This window comes from Agelaius tricolor, unplaced genomic scaffold (genome assembly GCF_023055355.1).
Source record: "Agelaius tricolor isolate 1412-34295 unplaced genomic scaffold, bAgeTri1.0.p SCAF_12, whole genome shotgun sequence".
NCBI lineage: Eukaryota > Metazoa > Chordata > Aves > Passeriformes > Icteridae > Agelaius > Agelaius tricolor.
In genome coordinates, this window is record NW_027269272.1 from 11870871 (window position 1) to 11888574 (window position 17704).

Here is a 17704-nt window from a genome sequence, read left to right on the forward strand (position 1 = left end):
CGGGCAGGGGGGCCGGGCCTCGGCCCCGGGATCCCACAGACACAGCAAGAACAGGAAAGCGGAGCCTCGCGTTCCGTCTGTGCAGTCTCTACAAAAATCTACCACATGCACGTAAAAAAGGGCTTTTACTTAAACACCAAGTGTTAAGGGCTTTGCCAAAAGGCTGAATTCAGCCCCGACATGCCCACGGTGCGATGCTGACCCCCGTGATCAGTGCCTGACCCCAACTTCTCCTTACGCTAAACGAGATATGTTTTCTCCTGGGATTTGTCACTGAAGGCACTGAGTATCCATGAACAAATTACGCATAATTACACAGTCATGAGCTACAGCAATTCACTGATGCCATCAGTTTGCTTTATAGAGGGAACAGCATCTAAAACTACTGCTGAAACAGATTTAGTGACAGAAATGTTCCCGTATTGCCCTTGATGGGTAGTTTTTAATTTATTAAAAATTATTATTATTAAAAATAATTTTTAAAATTTTAGGTGGGTAATTTTCAAACAGAAATAACCAGAAATATTAACAGTAAACCCATAAAACTCAGAATGCTCAACCCCAAACCAGTACCAGTAGAATTGCGTTTTAACTCAAATGTAATCAGAAGAACTAGTCAATTAGTTTAAACTCATTTAATTAGAGCAGAAAAAGAAAAAAAAAAAACACATTGAAAATATTTCCCCCTTGAACTTGTGGTTTGGCCCCTCTGAGAAAATAGCTGCATATGAACAGTGTTATGTGAGATAAGTCTGGCAGTACTGGATCTTTAAACCGGGAATACTACTGACAGTGAAAGCCACAGTAAGAAGAGGCTTCTCACCTCACATGGGCAGTCGCAGAGGTCACTGGGACAAAGGTGCAGATCACGAGGAAGTGAAGACACATGAAAGAGAAAGACAAGAAACAAGTGCTTTACCTCTCCTCCCTAAGGAACAACACATTAGAAAATCACTTTGACTTTTTATTCTCCTTGACTATCTCTTGACATACAGCTAATAGATCTATGTCAGAGAGGTACCAAGTACTTCATATTCTGATGAAGAGTACTTTCCTTCAAACTAATTTATCAAAACTAACAGCATAATAATAATAATTACTTAGAACTTCTGATGAAAGCTCCCTCAATAAGATTCAACATGTGTAACTGGTATAAAAGGCTAAAACCCCTCCAAACATTCAAAAATTAAGCCTTAAGAAAAAAAGGCATCTAGATATCCTTTGTGCTTTTACAGTATCAATACAAGCAGGGCCTGCCTCACTGCAAGATTAAGCAAAACTTCAAAAAGAAAATGGATGCAGGTTACTTTTTTCTTTCACAAGCTCCTAATGTAACAAACACATACCCTTTTGATTGCATGGAAGTGGCCATGTAAAGTTGATTTCTTCTAGCAGTTTAATATGTTAACAAAGAACTTAGATGTGTAGAAAAACATAACCTTAACCAACTTGCAAAGTGTCAATGCATACATAATCTTAGTCATAGAGAGCATGTGTTAAAATTGTTTAATTTATGAGAGGCTTATGAAATACAAATTTCTTATTGTTCTGTTTGTTATGTCATAAAAGTAATGCAATAAAAGACACAATGTGCTTTGATATGTGCAGAGCATGTCCATACATGACTTATCTGTTGTTAGTTTATATTGGTCATAAATAATCTCATTGCCACACAGGCACTCTTTGTCTATCCAAAACCTCTGCAAACCTCAGAGAAAAATCTTATTGTCAATATGCACAAAAACCCCAAGTTCATTTTAACACAGGCAAGAAACATTCAATTTGAAGTGAAACTGTATGGACACTTTGCTGGTAACAAGCCTGCATAACCCCTACCAGCACCCCGAGTCCTCCTGCTTGGGTGAGGGCAGGTGGGTGCCACTGCTCAGAGAGGGAGCTGGCACACCTGGGGTCACATACCAAGTACCTCAGCAGCCATGTCCCATTCTTCTGCATCTTCTCTGCTGAAATCCTCAGCTGCTTTGCTCTCTGGAAAGCATGGCGGGTCTTATTTTTTACTGGGTTATCAAACCAAATGAAGGAGTGGAGGCACTCCAGGGAGCTGTGCAATGCTGTAGCAAAGGAAAGAGTTATTCAGTAAAACCAGTCAAATGGCAGAACATCAGGGTCAAGAAGATCCTACACTGCTAGCAGGGACAGCAAAACCCCTACCATGATTTATACTGAATAGAATTGAATATTTATAAGCAATGTCATCACACTCAGCTTATTTCAGTCAGCAATACATAGACTTTATAGGATGATGCAAGAGACCTTGAGATGGAACTCCCAGAAAGAAAACATGATCCTGACACTGTCTTGATATTTCCCAGGACCAGATTATTAAATAAAATTTACAAATTAACTGTATTTTGAATAGTTAACTAGTTTGGGTTTTTTTTTTATAAAGTATTCTCAGGTGCATTTCTGTTGTGTTGGAGCATCTTCATTCACCTAAGGCTTCCAGTATGAATCAAAGTTGCCAGTGGCACTCCTAACAGGAGTCTAGATACTGAAATATTATAGAGCAAGACCCAAAATTTGCAATGCATGGGGGTTTTATCTTCTCTTCCTCAGCTGTTTTTTGGTCAAGGTGCATCTATCTTCCTACTGCCTCCTCAAACTGTGAGTTACCCTTTTACCCACTTACTTAGCTCTATCTTTTTAACAAGTTTCAATATTATGAAAGCACTGACATGGGGCCCTTTGTCACTTTGCACATAAGAAAGAGCCCACTAATTTCTGTTGCTCCACTGGCTGTGCAGCCCACATCCATCATTCATTAAGACTCACCTAAAAACTTAACAGACGGACCAAAATGAAAATGATGATTTTTATGCAAATGTTGTTGCAATAATTCACCATATGACCCTTTCTCATCAGTTCCTCCTGTACTGCAGAAGTTACCACTCTCCTCGAAGCCAACACACAGAACCACATGCAATGACATCACTTGATGAATAATGTTAGATTTGTGGGTCACTTGAGCTTTAGGCAGTCATGGGACGTTTCTTAAGGAGTTCCATTCTTGCTAAATCATCCCACACTCCCACGACAAACTGTACCAGCCCAGCTGTTCTTGGGGCTCCATGATGAACTATTATGAAAAATAACACACAGGAGAAGGCCAATCAGATTAATTCCTTGATAAGGTTCATAATGTGGCAACACAGTTTGGCATGACCCAGAGGGAGCAAGTAATAAGAGACTGGTTAATCCAGGATTATCACTAGAGATTGCACATCAAATCTGTGCCCACATGCAGGAGGATTTGCACTCAGTGCCTCAGGTATAAGCGGTCCTTCCTTTCTGCCAGCTCTGCAATACAAGTAAACTCTGACAGGAAATGAGGTGGACTTTAGGACAATTAAGTTGTAAGCCAAGAATTTATCTACCAAAGCAAGTGAAGTGAAAACTGGTGTACTTACTCTGTTAATATTTCAGTATTTGCCCATTATTTTTACTCGGCCTAAGGAATACCTGCATTTGGAGAAGAGCAATGTCTATTAACAAGATAGTGTCCATCATCCTCTGGATGTCTCTTAAGGAATTATTGTGTGGACTGAAAATGACATAACTATGAATCATTTTAAGAAAATGAGTGATTGAGTTCCTGTATATATATGTATGTGTGTGTATGTACATACATATGATGGTCCTGTGTAACTAGAAAATTCAGGGCTGAATAGCTCTTTAAAAGAACATTTATTTCAAGGCTAGAAATTAACGAAAAAATATTAAAAAGACAGAAAAATGGCCATCAATGAAACTTAATTAGAACAAGAGAATGGATATACTAAAAGCTAAAGGGATCAAAAAGCACTTAAGAACCATTGTTTCAGTAAGACATAGCCATTAAAAATAACTGCAATTACACAAAATACAGGACTAAGTGTGATTATCAACTTTCATAAATCACTGCCAATGCACTGATGTTTTATTGACCAAGTTTTACCAGAAAAAAAAAGTTTTACTGAAAAATGCATTTTCTGTACTTTCAAATAACAGGAACCTGGTTTACTATATGCACTTGATGGCATTGTGACCATTCCTTTGATTTGTAATGTATTTCAAAGCAGAAAAAAAACAGGAAATTTGTAAATAATAGAAATATAGAAAAATAAACATCCACTTAAAAACTGACAGCAATAAGGAACTGTTGTTGGAACCATGGATTCTTTTAATAAAGAACAGCCACTTACCTCATGATATCAGATTCTTCAAAACATTTATCAGTTACAGTCTCAATATTCAAGGGTCCTCATGCACCTGAATTTGAATTCTTTTGGCCAAGAGTGTGTATTCAGACTGCCCTTATGCCCTTGATGTCACTGTGTCCCCTTTCCAGATACAGAAAGACAAGAACATAACTGTCTCTCAGTAGTAAGGAAGGCTGATTATGGAATACATAAGGAGATCACATTGCAAATAGAATTAAAAACATCCTTATTGTAAGTACCAATTACTTCTTTGAGATTCCTCACCCTCAGGGGTCATCTCTATAGTAGTTCAGATCAACTCAATTAAACTGAAGTCCTGTAATTTTTGAATGGGAGCATCCATGCAAGATTTACTCTGCAATAACTGATAATATTTTCAAGTTATCCCTTCATTTAAGTTGCTTGAATTTTCTTTAGTGCAATATATTGAGATGGCAGAACTCACCATGCAGGGTAACAGCAGTTAAGACCTCATTAACTAATCATTTGAAGACAGTTTATGAAATCTAAGATTTTATCTTGGTGTCTTTAAGTTGAGCAATATGACCTGAGTGTTTACAGCAGACTTGTTCGATACAGAAGCACCAAGTTGCATACACACTTACATCAATTGCAGCAGCTGCTCATGCTAAGAGTGTACTCCAATCTTTATCTTGGTTGCTTTAAACAAGCTAATTCACACTAAAATGTGTAAGAAAGACATTAACATTCTGCTTCTCAGCCACCAGCTGGTTCTCCACCTTGTTAACAATCACTAGGACTGAGCTTACTGGAAAATAATGACTTTTCTATGGGGTTGGGTTTTTTATAATCTAATTGGTGACAAGGCCAAAAAATTTTTGGAAGATCAGTATCCTGTTAAATTCTTTTAATTGCAAGGTGATCAACAGCCTTTTGAAAAAAACTTTGTATTTTGATCACAGTTACAGTTGAAAGCCATCAAGAAACACTCAGGAGGGCAGGTCCTGCTTCTGAGATCACAGAAACTGAGTTTCATGAGATTTGATTCATAGTGTAAACTTCTGGGCTGGAGCATACACAAGTTCCCACGTAGTATTTGGAAATAAAACAGTGAAAATAGGTAATGTTTGTTGTTTCAATATTTAATCCAAGCAGACACAGACAGTTTATAAAATTACTCTATTGCATTAGAGTTCTATATAGCATTTAAGTTTTATGAATGTTTTTCCTTCAGTGTAGCATATATTCATATTCCAAAATATCTTTGCACAGTCTTTGTGCAACTACATGCTAAAAATCTGCAAATGCACACTTAACACTAAACAGCACAAAAAATACATTCTGTATCCATTCATATGCAAATTTAAAACATTTCACTTGGCAGATAAACAATGAAAAGTTATTTTAAAAAAATCAGAAACTACAAAAATGCGCACATAAAAGTCTTCCCTTTTGGATTTTTAGTAAAATACTGCTCTGTATAAGATCTAATGAAAAACTCCAGTGCTTAGAAAATACTTTATATCTATGAGAAAAAGAAATGCCTAAATTTATATCTGTATGAGCTAAACATTATGACCTTGTTAAAATATAATAATGAAATCAAAGGGGACATGGCAATGATCAATGCAGATGTGACATCTACCAGGACATGTAAAACTGTAATTAACTGGGCACCAGGCAGTCACTTTCATAGAATAGAAAAACTAAAAATTAGGGACTAATACAATATGCAGCAGTTACAGAATAAAGGGTTTAACCACCTAAATATACTACATATAGCAATTCCACTTGAAGAGGGAGCAGAAATCTTAGTCTGAAGTAGAATAATTAATAAAAATTGCTGTGTTCACTGGTACATAAGAGTATAGCATCCTCCATAACTTCGTTTCTCAAAAATTGGCTGTACAGACACATCAAAATGCTGTGATGCAGAGTCTAACACAGCCTCATCTCTGTCACAGAAATTTTCAAATAGGTATTTTCTCTTTTGATCAGATCATTCAGATAGATACAGTGGACCAATTAAATGTCACATAACCACTTGTAAAATATTGGCATGGCAGCATCACATCAGTCTCATGTTGCTAATAAGGGAAAAAACCCCCAAAAAAGACAACTTTCCCTTCACAGAATATGGCTTTGAACCTCTTGAGATTAGATGACTATAAAGATAACAACAAAGTCAATGTGATCTCAGACTATATGTAGACTATTCCACAAGTTTTGTGATAATAAGGAAAATAAAATTTCTTAATCTTGTTTTTACCTCTGTGATCCTTTTTATAGGGCTTGCTGCTATTCTACAAATACTGCTGAGCCAACAACTGTTTTGGAGAAATGAAAATTAAGGAACACTGTAACACAGTAATAATGTGAAACTTCATACTACACCAAGAAAGGGAGGCAAAAAAACATATGAAAGAAAGTCTATGGACTTGGAGACCCAGAATGAAACCTGTTCAGAAGCAACAAAATAAATCACTCAAGACTGCTCTACTTCTGGTTCCTGGGTCTTAGAGAAAAAAAATGCTTCTTTTTCTAGAACAGATGAAAAATGAAATTTAATCGATGCCAGTAAGCAGCACCAACAGAGGTTTCAAATTTTTTTCTTAGGATGAGGATTTTATATTAATGTCCATAAGACTGGTACATGTGGGTTAAAAAAGAATACCTCTGAGCCTTCTTTTTTTCCTATATGAACAAATAATCCCATAGTTCTGTCCAAAAATTCAAGTCAGCTTTTTGTGTGGATATTCTTATGGAGCCAATAGCAACACTTCCTGATAATTTAATTCTCTCAAAAAACTAAAAAAATAAATATTAAAAGTCATTAGTAACAAAAAATAACCTACTATAGAGAAGGGTTCAGGGCACAGACTATTAGAGAAAGAAATGGACTCTAAGTAAACATAACTTTGACAGCCATCCAGCAAAATGGGTTGTCTTTTTGTCTGGCCATTTTTATAGTTTAGAAAAGAAAATCAGGCTATCACAAGCATTTAGGAGGCTATGCACATCTGTATTAGATAACTTTGTTATTTTATCATCAGAAAACAAGTAAATTGGTAGATTAAAAAAAAATTAAATGTACTTTACCAAAGGGATCTCTACTTTGCAAATGTTTTGTTTTTTTTTTTTTTTTATTCAATACATCCTATAAATTAATCTCCTGGAACAGATTGTGCAAGAGCAACCAGTTTTGCCACTCCACCACCAGACACACAATAACACCTATGTTCTGAAAGCTGTAAAGCTGTTGCCCTCTAGTACAAAACCCAGCAGTTCCTACTTGGAGTGGATTTGGCAGTTTCTTTGTAGTCAGCTTTTAGTTACACTGATTCAACTCAAAAGGACTTGGAGTGCCAATATAAAAACTGCATTTAAATAATTTTTACTTTCTGTTTTATGACACTATTTAAAATCAAGCTAGAGTACAAAAGGTCATGCTAAACACTGTTAGATGCCCAACTTATTACTGTTCCACATCCCTCCCAAAAAGCACATCCAACCTGAGTTAAGGCTGCCACTGTTATTGCTGCTTACCCGATATTGTCTGTAAGCCACTGTTTAGAAACCTAGGCACAAGGGATGGTAGGCAACCCTAACTCAGGTTTTCCTGGCTTTTGCTAATTTAGGTGAAAATAAAACAAATTTTTAACATAATTTTTATGGTTTTAATGACAACCTGAAAACCATAGCAAATAAAATGTATTTCCTTCTATATTATACTTAAAGTGGCTAGTCTTTTTAATAGAGATTTCTGATTTTTTTAAATGAGAGAACATAACAGTGGGGAAAGAATTCAAGATAAAATACACCTAGCTACCAGATTTATTCTGAAGATTTTGGTGCGCCAAAATTGACAGCCAGTTTTCTTGGCTTTCGCTTGCTGGAAGTGTTTGGTGTTGATTTGTTATGAGGAACACTTGGAGTAGCCACATTGTCTTGAAATGAAACAGTGGACTGAGCAGCTTGAGGAGATTTTAAAGGAGCTGAAGAACTATCTTGCTGAATGTGGTCAGAAGACATTGGCTGTTCATTCTTTAGTGGTGCAGCTTGAGGGGAACTCTGAAACTCCTTGAGTTCAAAGTTTTTCTTGCTAGCAGCCCTTTTTTTAGTTACCTTTAAATTAAATAAATATTATTTAACAGAATGCATTCTCAAAAAACTGAAAATATTCCACTTTCAGAAAACATGCATACATATCTTAACAATAATTTTCTAATACTAAGTACTACTTCAAAATGGGGGTGGTGTTGTATTAATCTTGGAGTCACATTGTTTTACAAAAATACAACATTAAGACAAACCTGCTGCTCTTACCTGCAGAGGTATAAACTGGTTGTGAGAACCAACTGGTATAGTTCCTGCAAGAGACACATTTCCTGGGTAGGTGCCAGGATAATAATGCTTAGGCACTGGAGTACTCCAGGACACTGGACCATACATGTGAGACGATGGAGGCATCATATTAGCTATGAAAACAAGAAACTTTGAGCTCTCTTTCCTCAAAAAACAAACAAAAAAACCAAACAAAAACCCCCAAACTTGCCAAAAGCCCAGGACTACTCCAACTACAGCTGTCTGCATATTTATCTTTCCAGCAAAGCCTCATATGCTTTATATTTACTTCAAAATAGCTAAGTATTTATGTATTATCAAAAGCTCCCAAACAAAGAGAACTACATCTAGATGACAACACAATTAAGAGCACTAAAGTCATGGTATCTGCATTCCAGAGTGCACATAATATGGGATCTCCACATCCTCAGCTGAGCCAACTGTATTAGCAGAAAGCTGCAAGTTTAGGCCATCATTTTGGAACACAGCAACAACAGACAAACCCCATGGAAAAGAGATGTAGCAGCTGCTGTATGAGTTTCTAGGATGCTACAGCAGTGCTGACTCATTAACTGCTAGCTGTGATGGGAACTTCAGTAAAATACAAACCAACTGGGAGCCAGAATACAAAATGACAGCAGAGGGACTTTTAGCAGTTTTTGGGGAGTTACTCACCATGCTCATGTTTGGCAGCGTACAAGTGTGATGTGACACTTGAGTGAAAGTTTGTAATAGATGGATAAAAACAGTAGTGCATGGAGAAACATTAACTATATGGCATGGGGGGAAAAGCCATGTAAAAAATCAAGGAGGCTATTTCTTACAAATTCTGGACTGGGACTATCTGCTTTCAAGTAATTACTGTTGTTTTGAAGGGAAAAAAAATGGAAAAAGCACCTAAGACTGAATAGATCAATACATTCTTGAGGAAAAGAAATCATTAATAGAGATGATTCTTCATACTGAATGAATCTGCACATTGATGCAAAGAGGAACATGAACTGTTTTCAAAACTGCTCAGACATACAAGTACACACACAAAGACCAGAAATGGGGCTTTCTGGAAAGCATTCATTTTCATATAAAGAACTACCATAATTAGAGGATATAGTGATATTAATTGAAATGTGTACTGGTCAAACACCTACCAGGGGGCTGTGCAAATACTGGAGGAATTGATCCAGGTGGTACAGGAACTCCTAGTGGCTGGTAATTTGGAAACACTGCTGGAGGTGGAGGCGAAGCAAAGTTTACTCCTATAGAACCCTAGGAAGAAGGACACAGAGGTTTACCAACAGATGCAGTGCACAGAGACAAAGATTTTAAGAGATTTTTCCCATCCTCACCAAGCGCTGTAAAGCAAAAAGCGCAGCTTTTTCCTTTGCCTCAGCCTCGGAATGACACTGCGGGCCGTGAACCAACAAACCATTGGACAGCTTTATGTGGCAAACTGTCAGGGTCTAGAGAAAAGAGAGAAGACTTTTGAGGCCATTTGTATTGCTGACCAACTGTGAGACAGAAACAGAGATTTGTTTGTTTGTTTTCAAAATAGCAACAAAGGGAGCTAAGGTTTATTTTCAGATAGACTTCAGTGGTCAGTCCAAATTTTTAATATAGAACAGCTGACAGAAAACTGAGAACTTGTACTTTTGCAGAAAAACCATTTTACCTGTGGTGTTTTTAGGAAAGAGAAATCTGGTTGCGACATTCCAAGAAGAGAACAAATACGAGAAAGCTCAGAAACAGTAGACAGTGCAGGCTGTGGACAAGGGAAAGGGTGACCTCCAGTTTCTGTTGCTGGTGTGTTCTGGGGCCCTCCAGGGTTATGCTTGTTCATATAAGCAGCTGATAAAAAGGGGAAAAAAAAAGAAAAAAGCTGTATTACAATTATTTCCTTCACTAAAAGGATGTCAACTTGATTATTAGCAAAAAAAAAAAAAAAAAACCCAAAAAAAAAAAACCACAACAAGAAGAGCTTATTTGATTTTTCCCTGGTATTTTCATATTGTTTAACAAAAACCAAGAGAGTTTTTGATCCAAATACAGAAGTAGAACTAAGAAAACATGGAAATTTTATTACTGTATTTTGATAAACACTACCCTGCTGAAACTGTGTTCCAAAATGTCACTACAAGGTGAAGCTCTTGAGCTGATGGTTACACATACCCATTTTTTTGGTTGGTCTGTATTGCACAGCAGCTCCATGGCAATCCTGTCTACTAGAGGGAGCAGGAATGTCATTGACTTGTGATTTCACTTCATTCTTTGTTTGCAGATCTGAGCCATCTATCTTCAAAATCTCTTTCAGCATCTGTGTTCCTTTCTTTAAAAAAACAAATAAACCACTCAGGAACACGCTGGCATCCAGACAACATGACCTTCTTAACACTGATTATCATAACTGGCAAGAGAATCTTTTTTTCAATCAGTTATATTTTATCAAAGCAAAGGTAACAGCATCTTAGCATAAACGAAGGTGTTCGCTACTTTTCTTTGAGAATAGCTAATTAAAAATCATGAATACATTTTAAAAAGCAGTATGAGGTTTCCTGGAGATTCTTTAAATAGGAGCACTGATGCTAAGACAGCAGATGCTAAACTGCAATGTAATGATTCCTGCAATATACAGACCATAGCAAATGACTGTGGTGACAGATGTTCCTCGTTTGTAGCTCTTCCTTCCTTGGAATAAATCTGCACTTCATTTTCTTTGGGAATTTTCAAAGAAGCCAGAAGCCTTTCCAGTTCATTGTCCTTCTTAAATTAAAGAAGAAAAAAGGTACATCAACTAATTGTATTTACAAGCAGATGCAAGAGGAAGGGGTATCAGTCTGAGGTTCATTTTATTTTCATTCAGATTTTTCCTCTCTTAGGTTGGGCAGGTCACAGTTATGTCTGTTCAGAGTGTGAACAGATATCCAGAGACTGCATCAAGTTCTGCATATTAAAATTGGTAGAATTGATTTAAAGAACAATTGAAGTTACACAGGTTTGCTGTATTTTTAAACATGAATTTGCACACAAGTAACCAGGAACAATTGGAACAAAATGGACTGGAAGCTGAAGTTACTCAAAGAGCACAAGACAGTCAACTCCTTAGATCCTACCTTTCCACCTGTGCAAGGACCATCAACTGCAGCCTTCTGAACTAAAGGCATGTTGGGACTTCCATTCCTCTTCAAAAGTTTGACATTGTACTTATTCACACCTGCAAAATTCTGAAATAAATTGCAGCCATTATTACTGAATACTCTATTACTCATTATAACATAATCATATGAGAAATGCAGCTGCAAAGAGCTTTCACAAGCTAATATTCTTAGAGGATTTCAGCTTATTGAACACCTAGCATTTGTGTTTTCCCATTACAGCATAGCTTTTAGAATCTAAAATGAATACTAAAGTTGTTTGGTATCATCATACATTTTATGCACTTTCTCTCATATTCTGTCTATAAACCTCTAATAAAAATAAATCCAAAATAAATTTGCTGACTAAAAGAATCAACTAAGATGACAGTTAAAGACAAATCTGTAACATGATAAATCACATCAAGTGTAAAATGAAAATAATAGATTAACTCAGTACAGACAAAATTACCTGTTGGTTTGATATTTTACTATGTGGTTGACTTTCACCTCTTGTAGTTTTGGAGTCTTCTTTAACTACAAAAGAATGCACTATTTTGAAATGCTCTTAAAAACAGTAATAGTCAAGACTCAAAACAATTAGTAACTCCATACAAATACACAGAGTTGCATTAGTATGAATGGTTTTATCAAATGTTTAATTTTTGCTTCATAGGTCATTTGGTGTATGCTTTTCTTCTAGGATAAAATAAAATGAAGTATATCCAGTAGTATATCTAATTTTCTATTCTACAAATACGGTCACAAGCAGATTTTCAAAGACAGGTATGGTTTTTTGTTTGGTTTTTATATTAGATGGGTGGCAAGTCAGCAGAACACAGAACAATTTACCTAAAAGGTTTGGGATTACGTGTGGAACAATCTAATATATAGGGGACTTGTTATTGTCAAATAATGTCCCACCAGGGACATTATTTGACAGTAACAAGTGCAAAGTAGTGTTTATAAAACTAACATAAATTATTTCCTGTCAGTAACTACAAAAAACCAAAAAGCTCTCAGACATTTCAATGAAGGTCAGATAAAGCAAGTAGTTCCCCTAAACAGAGTTTCTAATAATGGTACTTACATTTTTTATAAGGCTCCTGTTTTCTTTGCTGACATTTAAAGCTGCCGTCATTGAAGCCTGGTTTATAAAACTGATGGCCAGTTCCCAGCTTGATTTCCTGAGGTAGAACTGCACCCTAGGGTTTCAAACATCAAAGCTTAACCAGAAAACTGGGTATCTGCTATTTACATAGTAGTGCCCTATGATTACCCCTTTCCAGAGCCATGCATACTCCATGTAACACCACTTGCATCCAGAGGATTTATTTGTAACATGAAATTTTCTGATACAATGAACCAATGTATGAAATTAAGTACCTTCATATTTTGAATGCAGAGATCTGTTAAAAGTTTCTATACAAACCTTCTCATGCATGTTTTGTTGAATGTGATGAGACTTCCCAGAACTCTGCAATGACTGCCATATGCTGGAGAATTCATCATCTTGCTTACTCTGTGCCTGATAAAATAAAAAACAAGACCCCAGACAAACTCAGCAGCGACAAATTCAACTTTTGAACAGCTAAGTATATACCAAGACATTCTGGAAATGGTAAGGTTCAAGTTTAACAGTCCTCAAATGACAGATATTTTCATAGTGACACTAGTGCAAGTTTCCAGTAATTAATTATGAAACAAGCTGTGGTAGTGGATTGCAGTTACAATTTTTACCAAGAATCACTACTAAAGTGAAATGAGATTAGTTTGATGATTAAGTATAATGAAACTCAGGTAACAGTTCAGAATGGTTTCAAAAGCATGCTTTCATACTGGGAGTATTCTTGGATTGTATTATTAATGATTTATTTTGTAAGACCTTCCCAGCAAGGTTCAATTACTTCATTATATTACAGGTGTGTTATCGCAGAACTGAAGCCCAGCTATGCAAAAAAACACTTTAAAAAATCTAATATCTAAACAAGGATAACACAGGACATTATATTCATTCAAGAACTGAGAGCATTTCTGCTCCAGTCTGTATCTGAACTACAACATCTGATGTACTAAAACAAAGCAATTTATTAATCATGAGAAAATGACACCCACCCTGAACAGAGGGCCAAAACAGAGACATTTGGGTCCGATACTAAATGAATCCGAACACTCACTTTATTTTTCTGATTGCCACTCAGAAATGATCCTTTCTGGGGTGAGTTAGAGTTGCCCTGATTTTCAGCCCTGAGATTGTAATGCTGTCTTCCATTCAGTTGCTAAATCATTGAGAAAGAAAAAAAAAAAATCAGAGAAGTGTTTCATTGTCCTACATTTTCTTTTGGAAAGTACTTTTTCTTGTGCAGACTTGAAAAACATGAGATAACTGTTTTCAAACACACCTACAGCAACATGAAGTTACTAATTAAGGCAAGTTTCTTTAAAGAAGCCTCTTGTTAAAAAAAAATAAAGTGTCATTATACCACAAATAAACTCAATTTAAAACTTTTAATTTTTCCTCCTTTATTGTAGTTTCAAAGCAAATTATAACTAAGAAGTAAAACTGATAGGGAAATCATGTCTTCCTTTTCTATGCATGGACAAACAGGCTATAAAGAAGCATTACATGGATCAAAGCTTTAAGGAAATAATTGCATCTCTGTCCAAACACACTATCTGACATCAAATAGTGTGTCACTGCTCCAAACTAAGTATCTGTCTCTCAGAAAAGCAACTGGAGTTACTCAGAGCAAAATCACTGTCAATAAGGAAATTTTAGTCCTTTTCATTATTAGATTAATTCATTTCTCCAGCATAAAAATTATTCTACTTCTAATATATTGACATAAAAACTACATTTAGTTTGGACCAACGAAGATAACCATGTCAATATTTCAGATCCTAGGGAAACACATTTTTGTACAAATGCGAGAAAAGTCTTACTTGAGTAGGAACAAAAAGGGAACGAGGAGAATGGTTGAGGCCTCCCAGATGCACTTTTTGTGAGCATACAGATGACAGATCAGATGCATATGAGTTGTAGTTATTCACTGCTGGCTGAGGTTTAACTATGGCCATCAGCTTTTGATTTCCCATTTCTGACCGACTACCATGAGACAGGTTAATTAAGGCACTTGAGGGCAGGCGATAACCTCTGGCAGGTGAGCACCTTGAGAAAAGAATTCCATAGTTGTTTCATGCACTTTCATTGTTGCCAAAAGACAATGACTCAAGTTTGAACAACAGAAGCTGAAAACTATGCAATATTGAAATCTAGTAGCATTGCAGACAACCTGAAACCCATAGCTCCCCTTTGCCCTCTGGCTGTCAAACAGTAATTAGCACTACTCTCAGTTTATATTGTACCTTGCAGTGCCGAGCTTAAAGAAATTTTTAAGATGAGTGAATTGTTATAGCACAGTTCTGTAGTAAATATTTCTGTAAAAGAACCAGAAAACAATATTCTTTTATTTTTCAGAAATGAAAACTGAAGTTTCAGGTTCAGTAGCAGAATTACAAATTGAAGTTAAGCAGCATTTCTGAACACTGAGTATTATCTGTGTTACAGGACATGCAAGGGCTATGATTGCTGAATGCAGGTAGGAGGGAAGCATTTCCTCTAACGTCCATCATTAAAACCTTAGGTAAGAACAGTAAAATGAAGCCTGCTGGGTATATTTGAGCACTTAGAAGTTTAGGTGTTTACTTCAATACAAAAGAGTTATCACACTTCCAAAAACAAAAGCACCTCCACCTCCTGAAAAATAGTTCAGGTTTGCAATGGTAGGAATTTAGTGTCTAAATATCAACTAATGAGTTCAGAGTCCCTCCTTCAGAGGAACAGATGCCTTCAGCCTGGTTTTTAATCTACATGTCGAATACACACTGGTAAGAACCTATTTTCTACATATTTGTTTAGAAAGACATCTGGATCTAGTGCTTTATTCTGCTGGTTCATATTTGCTTTCTGCAAGTCAGAAGTTTATACACCAAAAAAGCCTATAGAGCATTTCCACAAGGCTTCACAAAAAATTATCACTACTCAAAGAGAATCAAAAAAACACAAAAGAAATAAAAAGTGACCAACACTGCCAAGAAACAAAGTTTCAAGAAGAGGCATTAAAAATACTCAACCAAACTGAAGCCAACAATTCCATGCCATCTATGCCAATAGCATGAATTGACTCCAAACTCCGCCACACAAACCTGATAGTGAGGCCTCCAAGGAATTCTTCATCAAACAAAACTTCAAAGAGCACATCTGTTTCTCTAGTAGCTACAGAAAACAAAGTACAACATCATCCTATACAGTTACATCCATCTATATTATGTAAATGTCTATCTATACTTGTTATCCAATAAATAATGAAAAGACTAAAAATGAACAACAGACCCCCAAATAATTTCTGAGTAATTTCATTAACAGGAATTTGGAAATGCTTCTAAAGGTCTCACATATGTCTGCCTCTAAGATACAGTTTGAACAGTAATGTGCCATGCATTACACCTTAGCAATGTGCATTACAGAAGTGCAGTTTAGAGCACTATGCCACACTTGTCAGAAACCGGCAGAAGGAGATGTGAGCCACTTCTGCATTCAGGCAGTCAGAAACTAACAGCTTTAATGCTAAATTCTTGCATAATGATAGACTAATACACCTTCAAAATTATAGTAGTATTTAAGAATTATGGAGAAAAGAATATTTCTTTAAAAAACTGCACTCAGTCTCTTTGAGATTCTGTTAGATGCAAACTGAATGACAAAGCAGCTACTGAAATGGCAGGTAAGAAAACCATTTGTAATACTCCATCTCAAACTGCTACACTGTGGGGCTCAATAAATCCTTCTTAAAATAGATTTATGGTTAATCTTCTTGTCAAACAAGATAAAAATCTATGCCAATTAATGGAAATGGAATATTACAGAATAAAAATACAAATTCAAAGTAAAACTATTTAAGACAAATCATACTTGATAAAGCCTTATGTTTAATATAAGTATTAAAGCTAATTCTTGGTTTTATGTCTACTCCACTTAACTTTGGCTATATTTTCCCATTACTTCATTTTCTGATCTGCCTTCTTCATATTAAAAAGAAACAAAGAGTAATTTCTAATTCATATAGGAAGGATCATAGGGTAAGTAATTTCTTTTTCAAATAACAGCTGTGTAACACATGAAATTAAAACAGAAGGTAGGTTTTATTCAAAAGAATAAATATGTTATTAACAGGTTCAAGTTGCATATGCTTCATAGCAAGAAATATGTGCATTCACAACCATCACATAAAACACTATCCTGAATCCTGCTTTCATAGTACTAGCTGAGCTGTTATGTAGTTATAATCATAAAGAAAATATTACCTCCTTTAATTCCAATGATGGTGCCTCGTAGACCAACAGGAACAGAAAAGTTCTCTCTGACATTGACAACACGGTCAAACAGCCTGTACTCTGCATCTCGATCTGGAACAACCCCCCTCTGCTGCTCTAAGGGCTGACAATAACCAAGAGACTGTGTTAATGTATGCAAAACAATCACAATTACAATAAAAATGCATTTATAACAGTATCTGACGCACACTATAAAGTAAACTTTCTGGGGAGAAAATACCTAGAACAAAGCAAACTTTTCTTTTTTTCCTCTTGCAACTCTCACTACTGCTTCTGCCTGAAAATGTGTTGTACACTGGCTGATCAAGAGGATCAATTCAGACAGAACTAAAACATCACATGTAACCTGCCTGTACCAGTAACATGGGCAAGAGGAATAGTTGGTCTTATGTGAAGAACTGAATAAAAAGTAAAACATGGGAAAAGAGACAGCAGAAAGCACATTTTATTTTGCCTTCATTATAGAGCCAGTAAAAACTGCAGAAGTATAAAGGGCAGGAGGTAGAAAAAACCCTTAACTAAATGCCTGACATAACAGAGTTTGTAGTTACAAGAAATTCTCTCTCCTTGTAGAGACAGACTGCTGTTTCCAAAATTACTTTCTAGAAGGCATAACAACATGTTTCCTTTCATCAATCCTGTAATAAAATTTTATTC

At 36.0% G+C, this 17704-nt stretch overlaps 1 protein-coding gene across 17 annotated transcripts in view; it reads right to left on the bottom strand.

Moving 5' to 3' along the window:
- XRN1 (5'-3' exoribonuclease 1) overlaps positions 1 to 17704 on the bottom strand; it is a 42463-nt gene that overhangs the window by 1498 nt on the left and 23261 nt on the right. For 3 of the 17 annotated variants that reach the window (XM_071437618.1, XM_071437616.1, XM_071437621.1), the window contains 15 exons: positions 17018 to 17150; positions 15860 to 15929; positions 14597 to 14822; positions 13831 to 13932; positions 13086 to 13181; positions 12744 to 12858; positions 12126 to 12190; positions 11633 to 11743; positions 11157 to 11282; positions 10692 to 10848; positions 10195 to 10370; positions 9872 to 9985; positions 9674 to 9791; positions 8508 to 8659; positions 5303 to 8306 (listed from right to left, as the gene is read on the bottom strand). In XM_071437618.1, coding sequence (XP_071293719.1) covers positions 8016 to 8306; positions 8508 to 8659; positions 9674 to 9791; positions 9872 to 9985; positions 10195 to 10370; positions 10692 to 10848; positions 11157 to 11282; positions 11633 to 11743; positions 12126 to 12190; positions 12744 to 12858; positions 13086 to 13181; positions 13831 to 13932; positions 14597 to 14822; positions 15860 to 15929; positions 17018 to 17150 — 2052 coding nt within the window. In that variant the 3' untranslated portion in view covers positions 5303 to 8015. Of the gene's footprint in view, positions 1 to 10; positions 99 to 135; positions 2073 to 2952; positions 3098 to 3428; positions 3481 to 4202; positions 4371 to 5302; positions 8307 to 8507; positions 8660 to 9673; positions 9792 to 9871; positions 9986 to 10194; positions 10371 to 10691; positions 10849 to 11156; positions 11283 to 11632; positions 11744 to 12125; positions 12191 to 12743; positions 12859 to 13085; positions 13182 to 13768; positions 13933 to 14596; positions 14823 to 15019; positions 15092 to 15859; positions 15930 to 17017; positions 17151 to 17704 lie in introns of those variants that run through there. The other 14 variants (XR_011680784.1, XR_011680785.1, XR_011680782.1 and 11 more) reach the window with 14 other exon arrangements.